The 18,275-nt window shown below is 33.6% G+C and overlaps 8 protein-coding genes across 11 annotated transcripts in view; 3 read left to right on the top strand and 5 right to left on the bottom strand.

The window, feature by feature from the left end:
• Positions 1–1,159, bottom strand: part of LOC101892176 (rapamycin-insensitive companion of mTOR) — a 105,266-nt gene extending 104,107 nt beyond the window's left edge. For both annotated transcript variants that reach the window (XM_011295525.3, XM_011295523.3), the window contains exon 1: positions 1,068–1,159. The gene's annotated coding sequence lies outside the window, so the exon portion shown is untranslated. The remainder of the gene's footprint in view (positions 1–1,067) is intronic.
• Positions 1,160–3,752: 2,593 nt separating this feature from the next.
• LOC101889598 (uncharacterized) lies at positions 3,753–6,285 on the top strand. Its single transcript, XM_059122119.1, has 4 exons — positions 3,753–3,867; positions 3,961–4,777; positions 5,131–5,563; positions 5,633–6,285. Exons 2-4 carry the CDS (start codon positions 4,076–4,078, stop codon positions 5,719–5,721), a joined length of 1,224 nt encoding a protein of 407 aa, XP_058978102.1. The 5' UTR covers positions 3,753–3,867; positions 3,961–4,075; the 3' UTR covers positions 5,722–6,285.
• Positions 6,286–7,180: 895 nt separating this feature from the next.
• Positions 7,181–10,371, top strand: LOC101892003 (zinc finger protein 37). The gene is made up of 2 exons (XM_005186646.4): positions 7,181–8,264; positions 8,373–10,371. Exons 1-2 carry the CDS (start codon positions 7,839–7,841, stop codon positions 10,164–10,166), a joined length of 2,220 nt encoding a protein of 739 aa, XP_005186703.1. The 5' UTR covers positions 7,181–7,838; the 3' UTR covers positions 10,167–10,371.
• A 131-nt stretch (positions 10,372–10,502) lies between these two features.
• LOC101889136 (ubiquinol-cytochrome-c reductase complex assembly factor 6) lies at positions 10,503–10,758 on the bottom strand. Its single transcript, XM_011295519.3, has one exon. The coding sequence runs from the start codon at positions 10,756–10,758 to the stop codon at positions 10,540–10,542; it is 219 nt and encodes a 72-aa protein (XP_011293821.1). The 3' UTR covers positions 10,503–10,539.
• LOC101889313 (small integral membrane protein 4) lies at positions 10,655–11,969 on the bottom strand. 2 transcript variants are annotated; one of them, XM_005186630.4, is made up of 3 exons: positions 11,826–11,969; positions 10,959–11,114; positions 10,655–10,894 (listed from the first exon to the last, which is right to left on the bottom strand). In XM_005186630.4, exons 2-3 carry the CDS (start codon positions 11,110–11,112, stop codon positions 10,797–10,799), a joined length of 252 nt encoding a protein of 83 aa, XP_005186687.1. In that variant the 5' UTR covers positions 11,113–11,114; positions 11,826–11,969; the 3' UTR covers positions 10,655–10,796. The 2 variants fall into 2 exon arrangements, with proteins under 2 accessions (XP_005186687.1, XP_005186688.1); XM_005186631.4 differs by having other exon boundaries at positions 11,800–11,950.
• A 443-nt stretch (positions 11,970–12,412) lies between these two features.
• Positions 12,413–13,841, bottom strand: LOC101891829 (protein-lysine N-methyltransferase EEF2KMT). The gene is made up of 3 exons (XM_005186645.4): positions 13,614–13,841; positions 12,750–13,551; positions 12,413–12,682 (listed from the first exon to the last, which is right to left on the bottom strand). Exons 1-3 carry the CDS (start codon positions 13,707–13,709, stop codon positions 12,576–12,578), a joined length of 1,005 nt encoding a protein of 334 aa, XP_005186702.1. The 5' UTR covers positions 13,710–13,841; the 3' UTR covers positions 12,413–12,575.
• Positions 13,842–14,161: 320 nt separating this feature from the next.
• On the top strand, positions 14,162–16,060 carry LOC105262026 (uncharacterized). The gene is made up of 3 exons (XM_011295520.3): positions 14,162–14,250; positions 14,330–15,364; positions 15,440–16,060. Exons 2-3 carry the CDS (start codon positions 14,594–14,596, stop codon positions 15,941–15,943), a joined length of 1,275 nt encoding a protein of 424 aa, XP_011293822.1. The 5' UTR covers positions 14,162–14,250; positions 14,330–14,593; the 3' UTR covers positions 15,944–16,060.
• Positions 16,061–16,068: 8 nt separating this feature from the next.
• LOC101891659 (zinc finger and SCAN domain-containing protein 12) lies at positions 16,069–18,091 on the bottom strand. Of its 2 annotated transcripts, XM_020037896.2 has the most exons (3): positions 17,933–18,081; positions 17,623–17,877; positions 16,069–17,566 (listed from the first exon to the last, which is right to left on the bottom strand). In XM_020037896.2, the coding sequence occupies exons 2-3, from the start codon at positions 17,767–17,769 to the stop codon at positions 16,286–16,288; spliced, it is 1,428 nt and encodes a 475-aa protein (XP_019893455.1). In that variant the 5' UTR covers positions 17,770–17,877; positions 17,933–18,081; the 3' UTR covers positions 16,069–16,285. The 2 variants fall into 2 exon arrangements, with proteins under 2 accessions (XP_019893455.1, XP_005186701.1); XM_005186644.4 differs by having other exon boundaries at positions 17,623–18,091.
• Positions 18,092–18,275: the final 184 nt, after the last annotated feature.

Here is an 18,275-nt window from a genome sequence, read left to right as displayed (position 1 = left end):
GAAACCGAATTTTCATGGCGAGGTATTATAGGTCGGTTTATGACATGTCTCCTTCCGTTTAGTTTCCTCATGCACATTCACTTACACACACACTACTGCCACTGCCCACCATTTGGGGTTTGGTTGGTTGGTTGGTTAATGTCTGAAGAAAGTAGTTTTAAATTATTTTTTCACATTTCTTTTGGTTTTATTTCATTTTGTGATCAATAGCCAAATTTGACTAATCACCAAACGTCAACAAACATTTGCATTTATTTTTAGTAAAATTTCTTCTCAAAAAAATTTTGTTTCAATTGAGAAATAAACATTCGCAACAAAACATTTACAGCCGGCCTGCTTGCACCACACTACCGTACACTACACACAACGATGACAATGACGGCGACGACTCTCGTCGTACAACATCACATGAAGTTGAGAGAACGAACGACGACGGCAACGAACCGACACACAACACAACAACAACAAAATTTTGTTTGTTTTGTTGTCATTCCTGATTTCTTATTTGTATGTATATCTAAGAAGAAGAAGCAGCAGCATTTTATTATCTTCATTCATTTTGTCGTTTGTTTATTTTCTTTTCATCCCATCCCATCGTCACCATTCATACACACAAGAAGGAGGATATATCGGTACATTTTCTCATCTTCTTTCTGGACGAACGAATTCTTTTTTCTTCTTTTTTTTTTTGTTATGAGACCGAAAACGAGACGCGTTTTTTTATGTCGTGGAGTTTGTTGATAAGGTTAGGTTTTGTTGCATTCAACATAAAGCACTTATTTTATTTTGTTATTTGCATTTCTTTTTTGCTTTCGTTACATTTTCACATTTCTTTTTTCTCTCTTTTGCTTTTTGGCCATAACCAAAATAAGGCAATGGATTTGTAACTGGATTCATGTGAAATTATGTTTCGCCCATGAGATGAGACGACGACTACCACAAAGACGGGACAGTGAAAAAGCACACTTTATATACATAACTTGATCAAATTCTTTAGTAAAATTATTCACAATTCTTTAGTGCTTAACACAGCATACTTCTTTAAATTCCTTTTTTCAAATATTTACCTTTTAAAGAATAAACAAATCAATCGTTTTTTCTGAATTTTCACTTGGTTTCTCTCACCACTCTTCAACTTTTCACCAACAAAATTAGGGATAAATAAGTCGTCTTTCTGGCTTTCGGTAAATCTGATAAATATCGATTATATGATTTTCTAACAAGCGCAAAATATCGATTTTTCGATATGTTTTGGGGAGCTAACCATCCCTGGAAAGTGTTAATTTCTTTTTTCGGTATTTAAACAACACTGCAGCGTAATACCATGTTTACGTTAGAACTTTTTGTAGGGTTAACCTACTTTGAGAGGATTTATTTGAAGTAAAAGTAATGGATATGACAATTTAAATCCAAATCCAGTGGGTTAACCCTCATATATATATATATATAAACGTACTTTAATGGTCACGTTAAATCAAGAAGGTTAAGTCATTTCAAATAAGGCTATCCATTTTTGAATTTTAAATTTCACTGAATAAAAAACACGTTACCATCCCCGGTTACTGTTGGTTAAATTTTGATAATGAGATGTTGTCAAAAAATTATAAACACATGACTTCACCTTCTTAATTCTCTCATGGTTATAATATTATGCTCTAATTGTGAATTTTTAATGTTTAAAGTGGTTTTTTTCTGTTCGATTGGTTGTGTTGTTTTGACATAATTCATAAAATGACGTTGTTTTTGTTTGCAAAGAGCTCATGACAGAGGCATGTCAGTATAAAATCCACAATTACAGAAACGAATGACAAATGAAAGTTTGAAAAATCCGAAAATGTGGTTTCAAAATTCTACTCCATAGACCTTTCCAAAAATTTGTATATTGTCTTAGCAATTTAAATCAGTTAACATTAGTAACTATGTTGTTATGACATAATAAAAACAGAGGTATTTTCACAGGGTTGCCATATTTTGTCTCTGACTTGTCCTATCTTCATACCTCTATGTATTTGGTTTTTTGCGGTGTAAAGTGTACCTTTCACTCTTTTGCGAGTTTTACTAGAATGTAAGTAAGGCCCAGTATTATTGTTGGTCTAATTTTAAAATTGAGGGAAAAACTTGGAAATGCTTAAAATCTCAATTTAAAGTGATAGTGTGTGCTCATGGTAGAAGAATATAGGTAGACGCATCGACGCAGCTGTTGGGACAATGAACTGTCAAACCAATTTTGGAATTTAAAATGCTAACTGAAAAATTATTTAAATTTGTAAAAATTGTTAAAAATGAATATTAAAATAACCTCAGAATGACGTCGTATAAGAAAACATATAAAAATCTACTTATATTTTAAAAGAAATTTAAAATTTTTTGTCATATCAATGCTCCCAAGCGTTGATGCATCTACCTGTATGTTTCTACCATGGTGTGTGCTATTTAATTGATCATTTATTCAATAAAAACTCGGATATTCCTGCAGGTTATGAATCAGACCCCACATATAACAAGTTCTTCGCAACTCGCACCTTTCTCTTGTAGTATGTTTAGATTACAGCCGGGACAACCATAACTGCAAGAATATAAGAAATTTTACTCTGATAACCGATTTTTTAATTTGTGTCCACAAAAATTGCGAATCTAACATATTCTTGAAGTTTCATTGACGTTAAACTATAAACATACCATGGTACAATGAAGAGAAGGTAGGGCAACTTTAAAAAAATTGCAAGTATAGAGGTCTACCTGTTTGGCTTGTAATGTCAGAATTAGTATCAAAACAATAAAAAAATCAAACAACTTGTTGCATTTATTTTGAATAAATAATTGAAAACCGCGAAAACTGAATGAAAGGTCAACACTTCTTTTCAAAACCAGGTTCTATATATCTCTAAAGGATTATTTCGCTACAAAAACTCTAGATTTTGTCGATGCATACGATGAAATAAACATTTTGAAAACATCCGAATTTGAATGTTTTCTGAACAATTTTTTTTGTTATTGAAAAGAAAACACATACATAAACAAATAAAGATGACATTTTAAGCCAAGAAAATAAAAAAATTGAAATCATATGGTATCATAGCCCTACCTTGATATCATTGTACCATGAAACATACTAGTCATGGTAGAAGATTACTGGTAGTTGCATCGACACAGCTACTGGGACAATGAACTGTCAAACCAACTTTGTAGTTGAAAATTTTGAATGAAAAATTATTAAAATTTGTAAAAATTGTTATAAAATGCGTACCTACCAACCTCTGATAAGCGTTAAATAAGATAATATATAAAAATCAATTTATTTTTGAAAAAATGACATATCAACATACCAAACGTTGATACATCTACCATGGTACTAGTCCAAAAACATATATTTCCCAAAACATGCAAAAATATACTAGTTCTCCATTTTGTAAAAGAAAAATCAGCGTATTAAAAAATGTTAAATTCTTTCAGTTTCAGAACAGATCTGGAATGGAGCAATAATAATTTCGAGAAAATTTAAAAAATCGAAATATGTTTTAGAGTAAAAGAAAAAACTTGGCTCTAGAATTCCGTTATTGTAATAACATTTAAACAATTTAGCAGATTTTGGAACAGGTCATCTGTTTTGCCTTTTTTTCCATGTAACCATTCATGCTTTCGTGATATGTTAATACCGAATAATCGCCTTGTCAAATGTAGACCTACACATCTCTAAGTGCAAGAACAAAATCGAGTTCACTCATCGATTTGTTTCTCTTTCGATACATCAATACATAAAGTCAATTGGTCAAAAGTCGATCTGTGTAAACCTAACAAAAAAGAAGAGAAGTTTGTTTTTGTTTTATCACATATACAACTGCATTACACTCATTCGTAAACAACAGAGTACGCCGAGTCTTTGCTTTCTGTTTATTTTTTATCGAGTATTCCTTTGTGGCCTTCATATTCGTTTCGTTGGGACGTTTTTCTTTTTTGGAGAGAAGACAATCAACTCCTGTTTTGCACATATAGAACTCGAGTGAATTTGCATTGAGACAAACTGGTTGCACGTAAATGGAAAGCTCTTCGGTTGTAGATAAACGAAAAGACACTAATGGATAATATTGATGTGAACTATGGACCGCTGCACACGAATCGACATCAAGTCTTAGCCAAATATAGTACGGCACTCAGACAATTGCGTGCATTTGCCGAGAAACACTATGAGGTGCGTCCTTTTGTCTTCGATAACTTTGTGCTCTTCCAATACTTTCAACAAAGCTCCAGTGATAGTAACAATGAATCGTCAGGCGGTTCCGGATCGGAGGAGAGAGCCAGCCGTGTTGGCATTATGGGGTTTTCACCCATGAATTATCTGAAAATGGAATTGCTCAATCACATACTGGATCGTAAACGGCAAATTTTATACTATATATTTTTTCTGATCTTGGCCCTGCTTTGCTTCTTTGTGTACCGTCATGAGGTGGCGTCGTCCGAACGTAATATGCAATCGTCGATAGTTTATCCCGGTATGCGTATATGGCGTCGTATGACATTGCCGTTGATACAACGATTTCCACGATTAACTGAACTCTACGATGAGTCCTGTCTCATGGGTAATCCATTTTTTCAAGTGATGGATGATCTAAGCTGTTCGACGTGTGCCCATGTCGATGGTGTCATCGATTTGACCAACACCATGGATAGTATGGGAATTAGTGATGAGAAGGATGGAAGTAATGAAAGCGAGGGTGGAGCAGATGCCTCTGCGTTGAACAAACTGTTGTATTCGGAGTATGTGCCTTTTGTGTTTAAGGTAAGATAAGACAATGTTTTTGATAGATGTTCAGCCTTGTTAAAAATTATTTCTTGGAAATGCGTTTTGTTAGTTATATTGTTGCAAAGTTTCTTTGGCAAACTGAAAATAGATTATAAGATTCCATGTTAAAACTGGCACCCTCTTTGGGCGTTGTTATTAGTTTCAAATCGAAGCTAAGTTCTTTGCATGTGTGTTGAAATTATTTAAAAAAAATCAGTAACTTTCCTCAAATTCATACAAATTATCTTATAATTTAAATATAGGTGAGATAAGAGCGCACATTACTGTTACTATCTAAAATGATTTGTTTATTCAAAAATTCAATTAATATTATTTCGTCTCTTTTTCAGATAAATCAAGAGCCCATTGAACTTGAAGATTTTCACAAAATATTTGTGGACAATCAGGAAATCTTTCGTCGTGATGCATATCGGGTTCAATCGACAAATCGAGATATTAACAATCTTGATGAATTGTTTAGCCAATTCAATCAGACAGTGAAACAACAAGCTCATAATTTATGGCGTTGTAATCGCATGATACCAGCACGTCTATTGCGACAGCTGATACCGAGACCAGCCAAGCTACCAAGTAGTTTGGCCCTAGAAAGATTCATGGCAATTGATACAATTCAAGCCCCATCATATACTCTACCAGACACTGAGTGTCCTCATGTATACATTCAACAGGCATTGGGTACACGTTTCATAATACTCCGACCAACCAGTGAGTGTCGTCATCGTTGTCGTACACTATCCATGCGTTTGCCACAATCTTTTGTCTGTAAGTAAACCATGAATTGCAGCAATCATACGATGATCTCTAAAATGTGTTGTTGTCTTGCATTTACAGTAAGTTATAATCGTTATTGGAAACCGATCTCTGCCCCTGATCCAGTATCGGATACCATGTCTATCAGTCTTATTGGATCTTATTGTTAAATTAAACCAAATACAATATTATGCATATATGTTTGCACATATGGGAATCTTAATAACAAAAAGCTACCAAGTTACCCGGGAGGCAGCTTATGTTGTGTTTTGATTTTTGGTGTTTTGAATCCGATATATGCAAATCCATCAACATCAAATTGCAAATTTTTTTAAAAATGTCCTATCATCATCTCAACACAAAAGCAACTACACATAAATATTTTTAATTTACATATGTGTTCAGTTGATTTCCCTTTTTAGGAAACCACAACAAAAAATTCTAGCAGTGTTTTATTGTTGAAAGAAAAGAAATTAGTTTTAATTAATATCCAAATTGAACACTAACATTAAGAAGCCTAGTATAGGTTCATCTAAGAACGAGTCCAAAATTAGCAATGACATTTTTTAATACGATAATGAAAACAAAACAAAAAAACAATTGGAATACATTATTTAGAAACAAAATATTTTGCTTGAATGTCAATTAAGTTTATTTTGTTTACAACCACTATAGGAACTTAGTACTAGGCTTTTAACAATTTTATAACCAATTAAATGTTTATACCTACTATATATGCCATTATTTTTATAACCTTCCAAATATAATAAGTACTTCCTTAATATTACGACTCATTTTTAATTTTATCACAAATTTTATGTTTTTTTATTACATTATATACAAGACTTTTGTTTTCAATACAATTTGGAATTTATGAATATATTATACTTTATATACATATTATATATATGTTTTTCGTTTTTACACTTCATGTATCACGTATTTTAAAGCAACAGGAAACAAAAAAATAACAACGATGGCGCTTATTTATGTATGGCTACGTATGTATATTTTTTCAAATATTTACACTTTAATATTGTATAATACAAATGAGAAATATTTTTTTAGTTGCATGTATGTAATACTAACTAATAATGTATATTCAATGAAATTTAATTTCAAATAAACGAATATGGGAAAAAATGTATTGAAGTGGATTTTAAATCTGAGATGTTTTGGAAGATATCAGTGATGATTTCAAACTCAAGAGTTTCGAAAATGTCTGTTTGATTTGTTTGGCCCAAAGTCGAACTTACCCGATTTCCTATTTTTGGGGGGCACCAAAATCGTAATATCTTACGATTTGAGATTTTGGAACATACGACCGAATTCATACTAGATGTGTAATTATGAAATTTGTTTTTTGAATGCCCCAAAGCTGCAATATATACCACAACATGTATATCATACAGCAAAAAAAAAAAAAAACAAATTCGTGAATTTAATATAGATCAATAGCCAATGCTAACATGGCATTAAACATTTTCATTCGAGGACCATCTGCCAACCATTACGTGTGAATGTCAACTCTCGTTCTATCGATCTAGGGAGCATTTGTGTTGTCTTTCTTCGTTTCAGTGTTGCCATATCGCAGTTTCTTTGTTCGTTATTCATTTTTTTCTGTCCTCGGAAGCGTCGGTTAGTAAATTGTTAATTCGTATTTAATTTTTTATGTATTTCGTATAAAATTTGTTTGAAAAAATATGTCAATGTGCAGCATATATGTGTGCGTGATTGTTGTTACCATGAGTGCTCAGAAATCAATAAACGACCATTAAAAAGTCGAACCGAACATAACCACCAATTGAACTTTGATTTTGAAGCTTTGGTTGTGTGTGTGTGCAATTGAAAAACACGAAAAAAATACAACTAAATTACATATGTTTTAATAAATAAAATGAATTTATAACTAAAAATTTAGTAAAAAAGTGCTATGCTATTCGAACCGAATGTACCCTAAAACTTTAGCCACCCGGGGCTTTATTATTATTTGTCAGCTCCATTAAGAAAATCTAAATCTAATCTAAACGATAGTAGCAACTAGTTCCGCGCTCTTTAGTGAAGATATTCAATTTTTCTACGTCTCATTCGTAAACAACAGAGTACCCCGAGTCTTTGCTTTCTGTTTATTTTTATCGGGTATTCCTTCGTGGCCTTCATATTCGTTTCGTTGGGACGTTTTTCATTTCGTTTTCCACGCTCGCAAAAACAATCAACTCCTGAACGACAACATTCATTGCATTTTGCGAAATAAAGTAATTTTTAATGTAAATCGTGCAAAACGAAAATGATAACTTTAACAAGAAACAATGCCAAGGAACGCTGTCGGACATGCCTGCGAAAATTGATAAAAAACGAATTGGAATTTACCGCAGTAGATGAGAATAGTGGTGACAAGAATAATTTCATTTGTATCAATGCGAATAGGGTAATTCGTGATTTATTAGAGAAATATGTTGGAATTGAGGGATCCAGTGAAGCTAATCAGGATGCAGATTATCCTCTCAATGTGTGTATTGAATGTGTAAAGCAATTGCAAACGTTTGAGGCGTTTCGTCAGAAAGCTTTGGACAGTGCGGAAAAATTGTACAGGGTTTTTTGTGGAACAGCGAATGTGCATAAAATCGAATTGGACGATGATGGTATGGAAAGTAAGGAAGTTGTGCGAGAGCAGCTTAGTACAGGAAATGACAATGATGTCTTCAATTTGCTGGTGAGTAGGGTTTTAACATTGTTTGAGAGGTCAGTGGTTTGTTGACATAATCAAGTTTCCAAAATTTTACTTTTAACTAAAAATTTTTCCAATGTCTTCTAATTTTAGCTTAAAGACTCTCTTATGGAAACCGAGGCCATTTTGCTGGAGGGTAATGGCACTGATAATGTGGCAAATAGTTTAGATCCCGATCCATTTCAAACAGACACCGGAGAAAATAAACGGAGATGCCGAAAAGGGAAACAAAAAGAAAATATTGTCGCAGAGAAGACCACCAATCATTTGGCCAAGCCCACTCGTAGATCGAAAAGAGGCAAGGAGGCAGAAAATACTGAAACAAAAACCGAAGAAGTGCATTCCAGTAACGTTATCAAGGAACCATTGGCATCGGAGACAAAGCGGGAATCCCCACAAAAAAATAATGGAAATTCGAATGATGAAAAGCAATTATCTGATGATGACATTCACGATTGGCCTTTAGATTTCCAGGTGGAATATAGCGATGATAGCAGCACAGATAATGAGGTATTAAGCAAAAGGATACAACGAATACGCAAGGCAAGCAATAGGGAGAAGAAAACAAAGAAAATAACAAAAAATAGCCCCGATATTGAAAAAGCTGAGGATAAATCGGACTCTGATTGTGTATTGTATTCAAAGGAGAATGGAGAAAAGAATAAATGTCCCGATTTCAATAATGAGGAGCACAGTAGTGATCCGGAAAATAATGATATGAATGATTTTCAACCAAGTGAAACCGAAACAGACGGCTTATCGTCTGAATCCGAATTTGATGTGGGACAGGACAAAAAGAAAACAAATTCCTCTTCGACGAAAAAACGTTCAGCAGCTAGTGGTCGTAAAAAGGGCTTGACAAATAGCTACAAATGTGAGCAATGTAATCGCAGATTTGGCCATAAGATCACACTAGATGCTCACATACGAAAGATCCATCAAGGGGAAAAGAGAGCCTACAAATGTGAGTTATGTGACAAGTCTTATTCTTTCATGGGTGGCCTTACAACACATATGCGTGAAACGCACGAGCGCCAGGAGGAGGCATATGAGTGCAAAATTCCCGGTTGTGAAAAGAAGTATACAAGCTATATAACATTACAGCGGCATGTTCGTGTGAAACATCTAATGAGTGAAGTGCCCACACGATATGTTTGCGAACAATGCGGTGCCACATTTAAGCAAACTTCCAATTTACGTTATCATATGCGTACACGTCACCCCACGGAGGATGATTTGAAGCTGAAAGAAATCATAAAAGAACGTCTGGAATGTGAAATCTGTAAGAAATTCTTTAATTCTCAGTACACACTGAAATATCACAAACTACGCATTCATGCCGATGACAAAAAATACGAATGCAAAATTTGTGGTCGACGTGTGGCAAAACAGTTTATGCTGGATCAACATATGCTTGTGCATTCCGAAGATAAAACCGCCTGTAAATTTTGTGGTCGGGAATTCGTGCGAAAATATCAGGTGGAAGCCCACATAAAGGCTGTCCATCAAAAACTCAAACCCTTTCAGTGTCCGCATTGTAGTGAAAGTTTTGCATCGCGTAAAACTTTACGCCATCACATATACATTCACACGGGAGAGAAACCCTATGTTTGTGATATATGTGGCCAGGCATATCGGCAACCAACATGTCTAAAAAATCATCGTAAAATACACAATAAAAATGCTGTGGTCACAGCTGCAGGAAGTGACAAAAATGTAACTACGCCAACAACAGATGGTGTGGCAGCAACAAATACAACAGTTACAGGAACAGGTACTTCTGCAATAGCCGCTGATACATCGGCAATGAATATCAACCGTAATTTTATGAATAATTTAATGCAAGGCAATGAAGATGCTATGGCACCTAATTTAGATCTGCAATAAGAAAAATTATGTTTTTAGTTATATACATACATTTTCGAATGTAGTTTTTAATTTATATGATGTAAGTTTTTATTATTTATAATACCCATATTTTTTAATGCAACCATCACTGTATATAATAAAGATATTTGCATCTTTATTTCATATCATTTGTATAAATCCAAGGCATCATTCGTATAAATCCATTAAATTGTTCTATGGGAGTAACTTTTGGCGATTGATATTAAAAATGACCTGCTGTGTGGAAATTTTATATATAAAAACATCTTGGGGATAACCTCTTAATATCTACTGTATTATCCTCATCAAGCTCAGACGAAGAAAAATCATTTCAAATTCTAATTTTGTTTAGTTATTTATTTCTGTGCATTATTTATGTCGCATTAGTTGTAGGATCTGTTTTCTTAATTGATATCCCACTTAATTTTACGCCTTTCGTTTTTGAAACCTCTTCCACTTCTTTGTCTATGTACACATCTAAGTCTTCCAAAGGCTTATAGTACATATGAACCAATTGTGAACCGGCCATCATTGATAAAACGGCACAGGACATAAATTTTAAATATTGGCCCCAAGACACACCAGCTGGCATTGTGATTTTTTTATTTGAACGTAGTTATGCTTCAAGGATTATTGTGCTGCCGCTGCAATTTTCTCAGCTTCGGGATTGTTGTGATGCAATTGTTCCTCAACGTAATTTTTGGCTTGACGTCTTTTAAATGTACGATCTATAATGGGAAGGAAATATGTCAAACCATTTTTTTTTCTTGTTGTTTATTTTAGTCAACTTACAGAAATTTGTTTCTCCCACAGTCCAATTGATCATGGAATACTCGAGAGCAGCTCCCAAACAAAAGAACAATGGCAAAAAACGATAGACACCAAAGCGTTTTTTACCGGGTATGCTATCCAAGATGCGTTTAAGTGTGAAGCTATAAACTTTCATATCTGCAAAGGAAAAGATTCAAATGATAACCGATTTAAAAAAATGTTGCATGTGATTGGCTCATGTAAATAATTAAGCTAAGGGTGGAATAATACATTATAATTAATTAATTGTTTCATAGAGACACTTGCTGGGCACCACATGACTGACAGAAATTCTAATCGAATCTGTGAAAATGCTTTCACCCTAGAAATCTCGGATGTACTTTAACCGGTTCATAGAAAATTACATAATGTTGCTTTAGAATTGTTACAAGGATTTTATATTTAAGTTGAACAGGAGTTTCAATGTCGTAATAGATCCACCCAAAGGACCATTAGTATTTAAGATAAGGATGGAATACTACATCACCTAATTAATTGTTATATAGAGCCACTTGTTTGGCACCACATGACTACCTTAAATTCTGATCCAATGTGTGAAAATGCGTTTACCCTAGAAATCTCGGGCGTACTTCAACAGGTTCATTTAAAATTACATAATGCTGTTTTAGAATTGTTACAAGGATTTTATATTGAAGTTTGAGGATATTACTATTGAAGATAAGGAGTTTCAATGTCGTAACGGGGGAACCTTAGTATATAGGTAATGCATGGTATCCGGATTCCACATAAACATGCTGAAGTCATACGTTTACAACCTGACAGCAGATGTGGAATAACCTTTGGTATGGTAAATAAAACTCACTTGGTTTGGTATACTAGGATAATTACCAGTTATGTTGGTTTGTCATAAGGATACACTTTCTGTATTTAATTTATTAATATTTTAATTTTCTATTTCCTTTCGTTCCTTTCGTTCCTTTCGAGTTGTGTCTGTTGTTCTTCGATGAACTAGAGCGAGAGGGATAGTTCACTAAATAAAACCATCGGAACTAGTTCTAGTTCGTTTATTTCATGTTGAAGTTTGATAGTTCCTTATTCATCTGTTCATGCGTTAAAATAGTATTCAAAAAGAAAAAAGAATTAATAAATAATTAATAAAAAATTAATAGTAATTAAGTTTTACAAAAATATCAGAAAATTTTCACAAGAGAAAAATATACAACTTTCATTTAAACCAATTCACACGTAGTAGGTTTAAGGTTAGGGAAACATTTTGTGAGAGGAGGCTTTCCTATATGGGTAGGGTGTCGGACAAAAAGCTATTTCATATTATGTTATACCATATTCTAATTGGATTTTTTTCTATGTTCGCTCTAAAGAATTACCTACACGTATTAATGTATTCATACAAAGCGATTTGTTTTTCATAGTAACATACTTCCTCTTTTTTTCCCGACTAATGATACATGTCGTCATAAAATTATAATAATTTTTTATTATTCTTTCCCTCAGGAAGTTTCACATAAATAAATGCTATGTAAGCTTATTTACTACATTCAATTAGGAATATAAACATTCCTGTCCGTCATTCAATTCCAAATCAATAACATTTAACAAACTAGACATAAATAGCTAAATTCATCTTATAATTTGAAGTATTTTAACAGGTGTTGTTCTATCCCAATATAAATGGCTTTTCTCCAAAGGTACTACAGATTTTTCCGTTACAACGAATTTCAAAGAGTCTGAAATAAAAAAAACATATTCAAGTGAAATGCAGGGAATATTTTCAAAACTCCCACAAATTCTTACCTAACTTCTTAAGAAATCCATTTAAAGTGTGTTCGTTTCTTACGGTGGCGGCTAAAAACATTTCCACTTTGTCATTACGGAGTTTGAATGCATAATAAATGGCAAATGATAAATCATCAAAGGAACTATCATCATAGACCACATCAGCAGCTAATAACACTTCCGGACACAATTCACGAACCTCTTCAATCTTATCAATACCGTCCCAAGGTATTACGGAGCATTGAAGAATTTGATGCTTCCAAGAATATTTTCCTACGTGATTATCTTTCACCGCATCTGGAAAATTACGTTCAACACTTTCGCACATTAATTCAACACATTGTGAACTTCCATCGCTTATCATCAAATGTTGGGGTTTGCACATTTTAAAAAGTATAAATCCACATAGGCCAGTACCAGCTCCCAGTTCTAAAATCCGTTTATTTTCCACTAAATCCTTGTGGTGTAGCAAAAAGTCGGACAATGCCAAAGAAGCTTGCCAACTGCAGAGACCTGTTGTGCCTTCAGCTACAAAACTTTTCGATTCGCGTAACGTAAAATGGGTTTCCTCGTCAAGTAGATAATGTTTAAAGGCATATTTTTGTGTACTATCTTCGGCGACACGCAATTGTACATCACAGTAACTCTCGTAGACAGTGTCATGTACCTCTGAGGTAGTTTGTTCCAAAAATACTATCAATTTCTTGAGGAAATTTAATTGATAGGCAATCTTTATAGGCAGTTTTTGATTTATGGCACAATTGTAAGTGGCTTCTATTAAATCCTTTTGTTGATCCCAGGTCATATCCGTTGGAAAGCTCTGCAGATTAATATTGAAGATTAAAGGTATTTACAGTAATTAGCAATAATGTGGAAACTTACTTCCCATTCAATACAATGCAAGGGGTAGCAGCACAGATATTGTTTTTGTATTTTTGTGAGGAAGATTTGGAAATCCTTGGAACTATTTTCTGTCATTTTAATAAATAAAATAACTTTAAACAATTAAAAATTAAAGGCATGAACAAATAACGTGTAACGAATTGTAACGAATAAGACTTGGGAAAGTGAGAGAAGAGAAAAAGAATCAAAACAAAAAGCTGGTGCTTAAATGGGATCCCTAGATCGCAAGCAAAAAACACAAATGTACGGGGTGTGTTCAGTTAAGTAAAGTTGATAGTTGCGTGCAGAACTGAAAGAATGGAAAGTTTTTGCTACGATTTTCCCATGGTAGAAGAATACAGGTAGTCGCATCCACACAACTGTTGGGACAACGAACTGTAAAACCAATTTTGGAATTGAAAATTTTGAATGAAAAATTATTCAAATTTGTAAAATTGTTAAAAAAAAATGCATATCATACCAACCTCCGATTGGCGTCGTATTGGAAAACTTCTACAAATCTACTAATTTTGAAGAAACATTTTGACATTTTTAAACATATATCGAATAAATTGCAAAACTAGTAGATTCTTGCAGGTCGCTCCATGCGAACATGGTATTAATTAAGAAATTGCATGTATGTATAATATGCATATGTAAATTGCATATGTTGTGATTCATTTTCTTTCACATAAATAAGTTTAATTGATTTTTAGTTTTCTGAGATATTTATGCAATTGCAATAATTATCATGATGCCGAGAACAATCAAAAATGAAAAGACGAGAAAAAGGTGGATCAGGGAGATGAATGATCAAACATTTACTCTTGATGGAGAAGAAATATTTTGCAACATTTGCAAAAAAGAGGCAGGATTGGATTTAGTTGTTAAATATCCAACATAGTTTTAAGAATTTTCAATTTGTTTTGCAAATTGTTTGCTATCGAAAGTCTCAGTTAAACCAACACTTGGCCACCAAAATGCATAGGAATATGTCGGGGGATTTATCAACAACCCAAAATGATGCAGAAAATGATTTTAATCAAGATCTTTGTCAAGCGTTAATAGATATCAGTATACCATTGCATGTGGTAAATAATACAACATTTAGATCATTTTTAGAGAAATACACACATAACGATGTACCCAATGAGAGTTGGCTAAAAACTTTTGATCTACGGAAATTGTATACACAAAAATTAAATCAAATAAGAGATGAGCTTGCAAATGGTCACATTTGGATATCAGTTGATGAGACAATTGATGTGACTGGACGCTGTATTGCAAATATCATTGTAGGAAAATTGGACATAGAAGCTGTCACTCGACCTTATTTATTAGCCTCCAAAGAGCTATTAAATGTTGATTGTTTTGCCATAACCAAATGTGTTAGCGAAGCTATTGATTTATTAGGCTTTAAAAATGAACAAATACTTTTGTTTGTGACAAATGGAATTTCATATATGCTTGAAGCTGCCACGCAGCTTAAAAGTCGATATCCAGATATGTTACACGTAACATGTTTTTCTAATGGCTTTAACATTTTAGCAGAAGCAATAAAATATGCATTTCCAAAGGTCAATGATTTTATATCCTGTGTACAGGCACTTTTTTCAAAGGCACCGCATCGGGTGGCATATTACAGGAAAGTACTAAACATTGAACTACCACCAGAACCCGTTGTTCACAAATCGAGTACATGGATTAAGACAATAGTTTTTTATGCTGATAACTTTGAGGAGATAAAGAAAGTAAGAACTTACGTGCCACTCATGTGTTATTTTATATTACGTTACGTCCTCATATTGTATATTTTCTTATTTAAGGTAATCCAATCATTTGACCCAGAAGACTCCCAATCCATATCACAGGCCCAGAAACTGTTGGAAAATGATAAACTATTTTATGACTTCATTTTCATCAAGTCCAATTTCGAGAAACTCTCTTTGATAATGGAAAAACTTGAATCTACTCAAATGTCATTAAAGGAATCTTTTAAACTTTTTTATGAAGCCGAGAATATTATACGTGACATATCAGGTGATTTGGGCGAAGTTTTATGTAATAAGTTAGGTCTAGTACTAGAGAGAAATGCCGATTTAAATGCACTTATGAGTGCGAATAATATTCTGAGCTATAATCAAGTTCCGGACGGAGATATGGGAATTATTAAATTGAAAAATATTATAAAATATAAATTTGCACCAATGAGTTGTTTTGATGCTGAGAGAATTTTCCCGGCATACAATTGGATAATTTCTGATAATAAACCAACATCAAAAATGAGTGAAATAGAAATGCTACTTATTTGTAGTTGCAACATTTGGTAAATAAAGATATTAGGCCTTTATTTACCAAATATTATTAAAATGTATAAAGAATTTTTAAAAATGGGATGAAAAACAAGAACTTTTTATATAACGGTAAACAGATAAAATGCAGAAAATTACAATGATTTTTGTTTTTAAATACATATCTTTAATGTATCCCAATAATAAAAATTACTTCCTGGTATTGATTATACAAAGTTTCCTTCCTTAAACAAGTAATAAACCTAATGATATTTTTATCTATATCAACAATAATAATGGCTATAGCAGCGATATACAAAGAAAGGCATTTCGAACTATTTCAAAAAAATTAGAATTTCCATGTAAAATGTAATGTCCGATCTATTGCACCGCTTCAGCAGATTGTACAATTGTCTTGGCTGCTTTCAAATGGGTTTTGGCGTGTGTCTTCATCGCAGTATGCTGTCTGAAACCTTGGCCACATTCCGGACATTTGTAAGGCTTTTCTCCTGTATGAATATACCGATGATGTCGCAGTGTGGCTTTAATACCAAAAGCTTCACCACAAATATCGCATATATGCTGCTTTTCCTTTAAATGCACCAGGCGGGTGTGACGTTTTTTCGCATCCGTATTCAAAAATCGAACATCACATCCTTCAAAATCACACTTTATCCGCTCCGTATAATCGAGATGTGTCAATTCGTGTTTGGTGAGGCCATTACGTCTAGAAAATGCCATCTCGCAAAAATTACATTTAAAAGGTTTTATTTTAACTTCGCTGTGATGAGTCATGGTGTGGTGCTTCAGATAATATCTGCACTTGAATACCTTGGGACACTGTTCGCACTTGAAATGTTCTGCCTCGGTGTGTAGGTTTTTTATATGAGCCGTTAATGACTCAACACTGGCCGCAAGAAAACCACATTGGTCACATATAACACGCCGACTGTTGATCGTACTTTCCGGATCTGTGGGATGTTTAATTTTCATGTGATTCTTGAGTGTTGTTTGTGTTTTGAATTGTTTATTGCATAACTGGCATAGCAGATTTTCAGAAGGGCTTGCAGAATGATTACTGGTAATGTGTTCGGTGAGATTTTTGTAGAACTTATACGCTTTGCCACATTCCTGACATTCGTAACCCTTCTTTACACCTTCGTGTACAATTTTGACATGTCCTTCGTAGCGCATCTTTTCATAGAAATACTTTTTACATGGTTCACAGCGATAAAGAGCCTTTTTCGCATTCGCAGCATTAGCATATTTATTGCGACAAGCTTTGGCTGTAATATGCAGCCGAGTATTTCTATCGTTTGGAGGATTTCTTCTACGACCACGTCTTTGCTTTGGCTTTGTAATTGTTTCCTTGGTATCATCGGTTGGGGTTTCACTGGTCGCGTTAAAATCATCATTTCTATCTGGAAAAGTACTATCCGAATCTGAGTCTTGCGAAGTATCTGTTTTAATGTCGTATTTTGATGGTGAAATTGAACTGACATTTTCATCACTGAGTGGTGTTTCATCTATATTATTTTGCTCTGCGACTGGTTCCAACATGGAATTTGAACGACTGTCTTGATAGAAAGGTGAACTTGTTTCATACTTTTCCACTTCAATTAAATTTGCCGTTGTCTCTGTTTCTATGAAGATTTTATTTTCCTGTAAGAATATTGAAAATTCATTATAAATCCATTTCTTTGTTGTGTCTACGTTACCTCTTCGATAGTCCCAGTGTACACGGAGTCATTTGGTGAACATGTCCTTGCTAGTTTCTTTAATTTCTCATTGGTTTTCAATAACAATTGGTATAGACGTGAAAATTCATCCCATTTCTCAAAACATACTCGACACAAATTCGGCATATGCGATTCCAAATCCTCAAGTCCACAACTTGTCCTTGTTGTTAGACACAGGCCAATTAGCCGCTGTACATCGGGAAATTTTGATATCACAACAAACTTTTTCGTATCCTGAACATTTTCCTCGTAAAATTCCAATTTTATTAAACATGTTCGACAGTGATACTTTAGCTCTTGCCAAGATAACATTGCTATATTTGTTTGGGTTTTAGCAGTACAGAGTCAATGGGGTAACAATGAAAACGGATATGACAAATTGCGGTTGTTTTATTTAAAAGGCGTCATTGAAAAATTGAATGCTTGGGTTTCTTTACATTCGTAAATTTCAGTACATTTTTATAAGAACAAAATTTATATTTATAAACTTGTATGTTTATTTTCATACGAAGTAAATTTTTTTAAGAGTATTTTAATATTATTTAAGCAAATATACTCATACATAAAATATGTATATGGTTTTTATTCAGATTATCACAAGATGAGAAATATTGCAATTAGTAACGTATCTG

The sequence above is a fragment of the Musca domestica genome, unplaced genomic scaffold (genome assembly GCF_030504385.1).
Source record: "Musca domestica strain aabys unplaced genomic scaffold, Musca_domestica.polishedcontigs.V.1.1 2, whole genome shotgun sequence".
Classification (NCBI taxonomy): Eukaryota; Metazoa; Arthropoda; class Insecta; order Diptera; family Muscidae; genus Musca; species Musca domestica.
This window is presented reverse-complemented; position numbering and strand designations above follow the sequence as displayed.

Bases quoted from the DNA above. Each gene is read 5' to 3' on its own strand.
- LOC101889598 (XM_059122119.1), top strand. From the start codon at position 4,076: ATGGATAATATTGATGTGAACTATGGACCGCTGCACACGAATCGACAT. The intron at 4,778-5,130 runs GTAAGATAAGAC...TCTCTTTTTCAG, and splicing joins ATGTGCCTTTTGTGTTTAAG to ATAAATCAAGAGCCCATTGA. The intron at 5,564-5,632 runs GTAAGTAAACCA...TTGCATTTACAG, and splicing joins TTTGCCACAATCTTTTGTCT to TAAGTTATAATCGTTATTGG.
- LOC101892003 (XM_005186646.4), top strand. From the start codon at position 7,839: ATGATAACTTTAACAAGAAACAATGCCAAGGAACGCTGTCGGACATGC. The intron at 8,265-8,372 runs GTGAGTAGGGTT...TTCTAATTTTAG, and splicing joins ATGATGTCTTCAATTTGCTG to CTTAAAGACTCTCTTATGGA.
- LOC101889136 (XM_011295519.3), bottom strand. From the start codon at position 10,758: ATGCCAGCTGGTGTGTCTTGGGGCCAATATTTAAAATTTATGTCCTGT.
- LOC101889313 (XM_005186630.4), bottom strand. From the start codon at position 11,112: ATGAAAGTTTATAGCTTCACACTTAAACGCATCTTGGATAGCATACCC. The intron at 10,895-10,958 runs GTAAGTTGACTA...TTCCCATTATAG, and splicing joins TGTGGGAGAAACAAATTTCT to ATCGTACATTTAAAAGACGT.
- LOC101891829 (XM_005186645.4), bottom strand. From the start codon at position 13,709: ATGACAGAAAATAGTTCCAAGGATTTCCAAATCTTCCTCACAAAAATA. The intron at 13,552-13,613 runs GTAAGTTTCCAC...ATTAATCTGCAG, and splicing joins TGCATTGTATTGAATGGGAA to AGCTTTCCAACGGATATGAC. The intron at 12,683-12,749 runs GTAAGAATTTGT...TTTTTATTTCAG, and splicing joins TGGATTTCTTAAGAAGTTAG to ACTCTTTGAAATTCGTTGTA.
- LOC105262026 (XM_011295520.3), top strand. From the start codon at position 14,594: ATGCATAGGAATATGTCGGGGGATTTATCAACAACCCAAAATGATGCA. The intron at 15,365-15,439 runs GTAAGAACTTAC...TTCTTATTTAAG, and splicing joins ACTTTGAGGAGATAAAGAAA to GTAATCCAATCATTTGACCC.
- LOC101891659 (XM_005186644.4), bottom strand. From the start codon at position 17,955: ATGTTATCTTGGCAAGAGCTAAAGTATCACTGTCGAACATGTTTAATA. The intron at 17,567-17,622 runs GTAACGTAGACA...ATATTCTTACAG, and splicing joins ACACTGGGACTATCGAAGAG to GAAAATAAAATCTTCATAGA.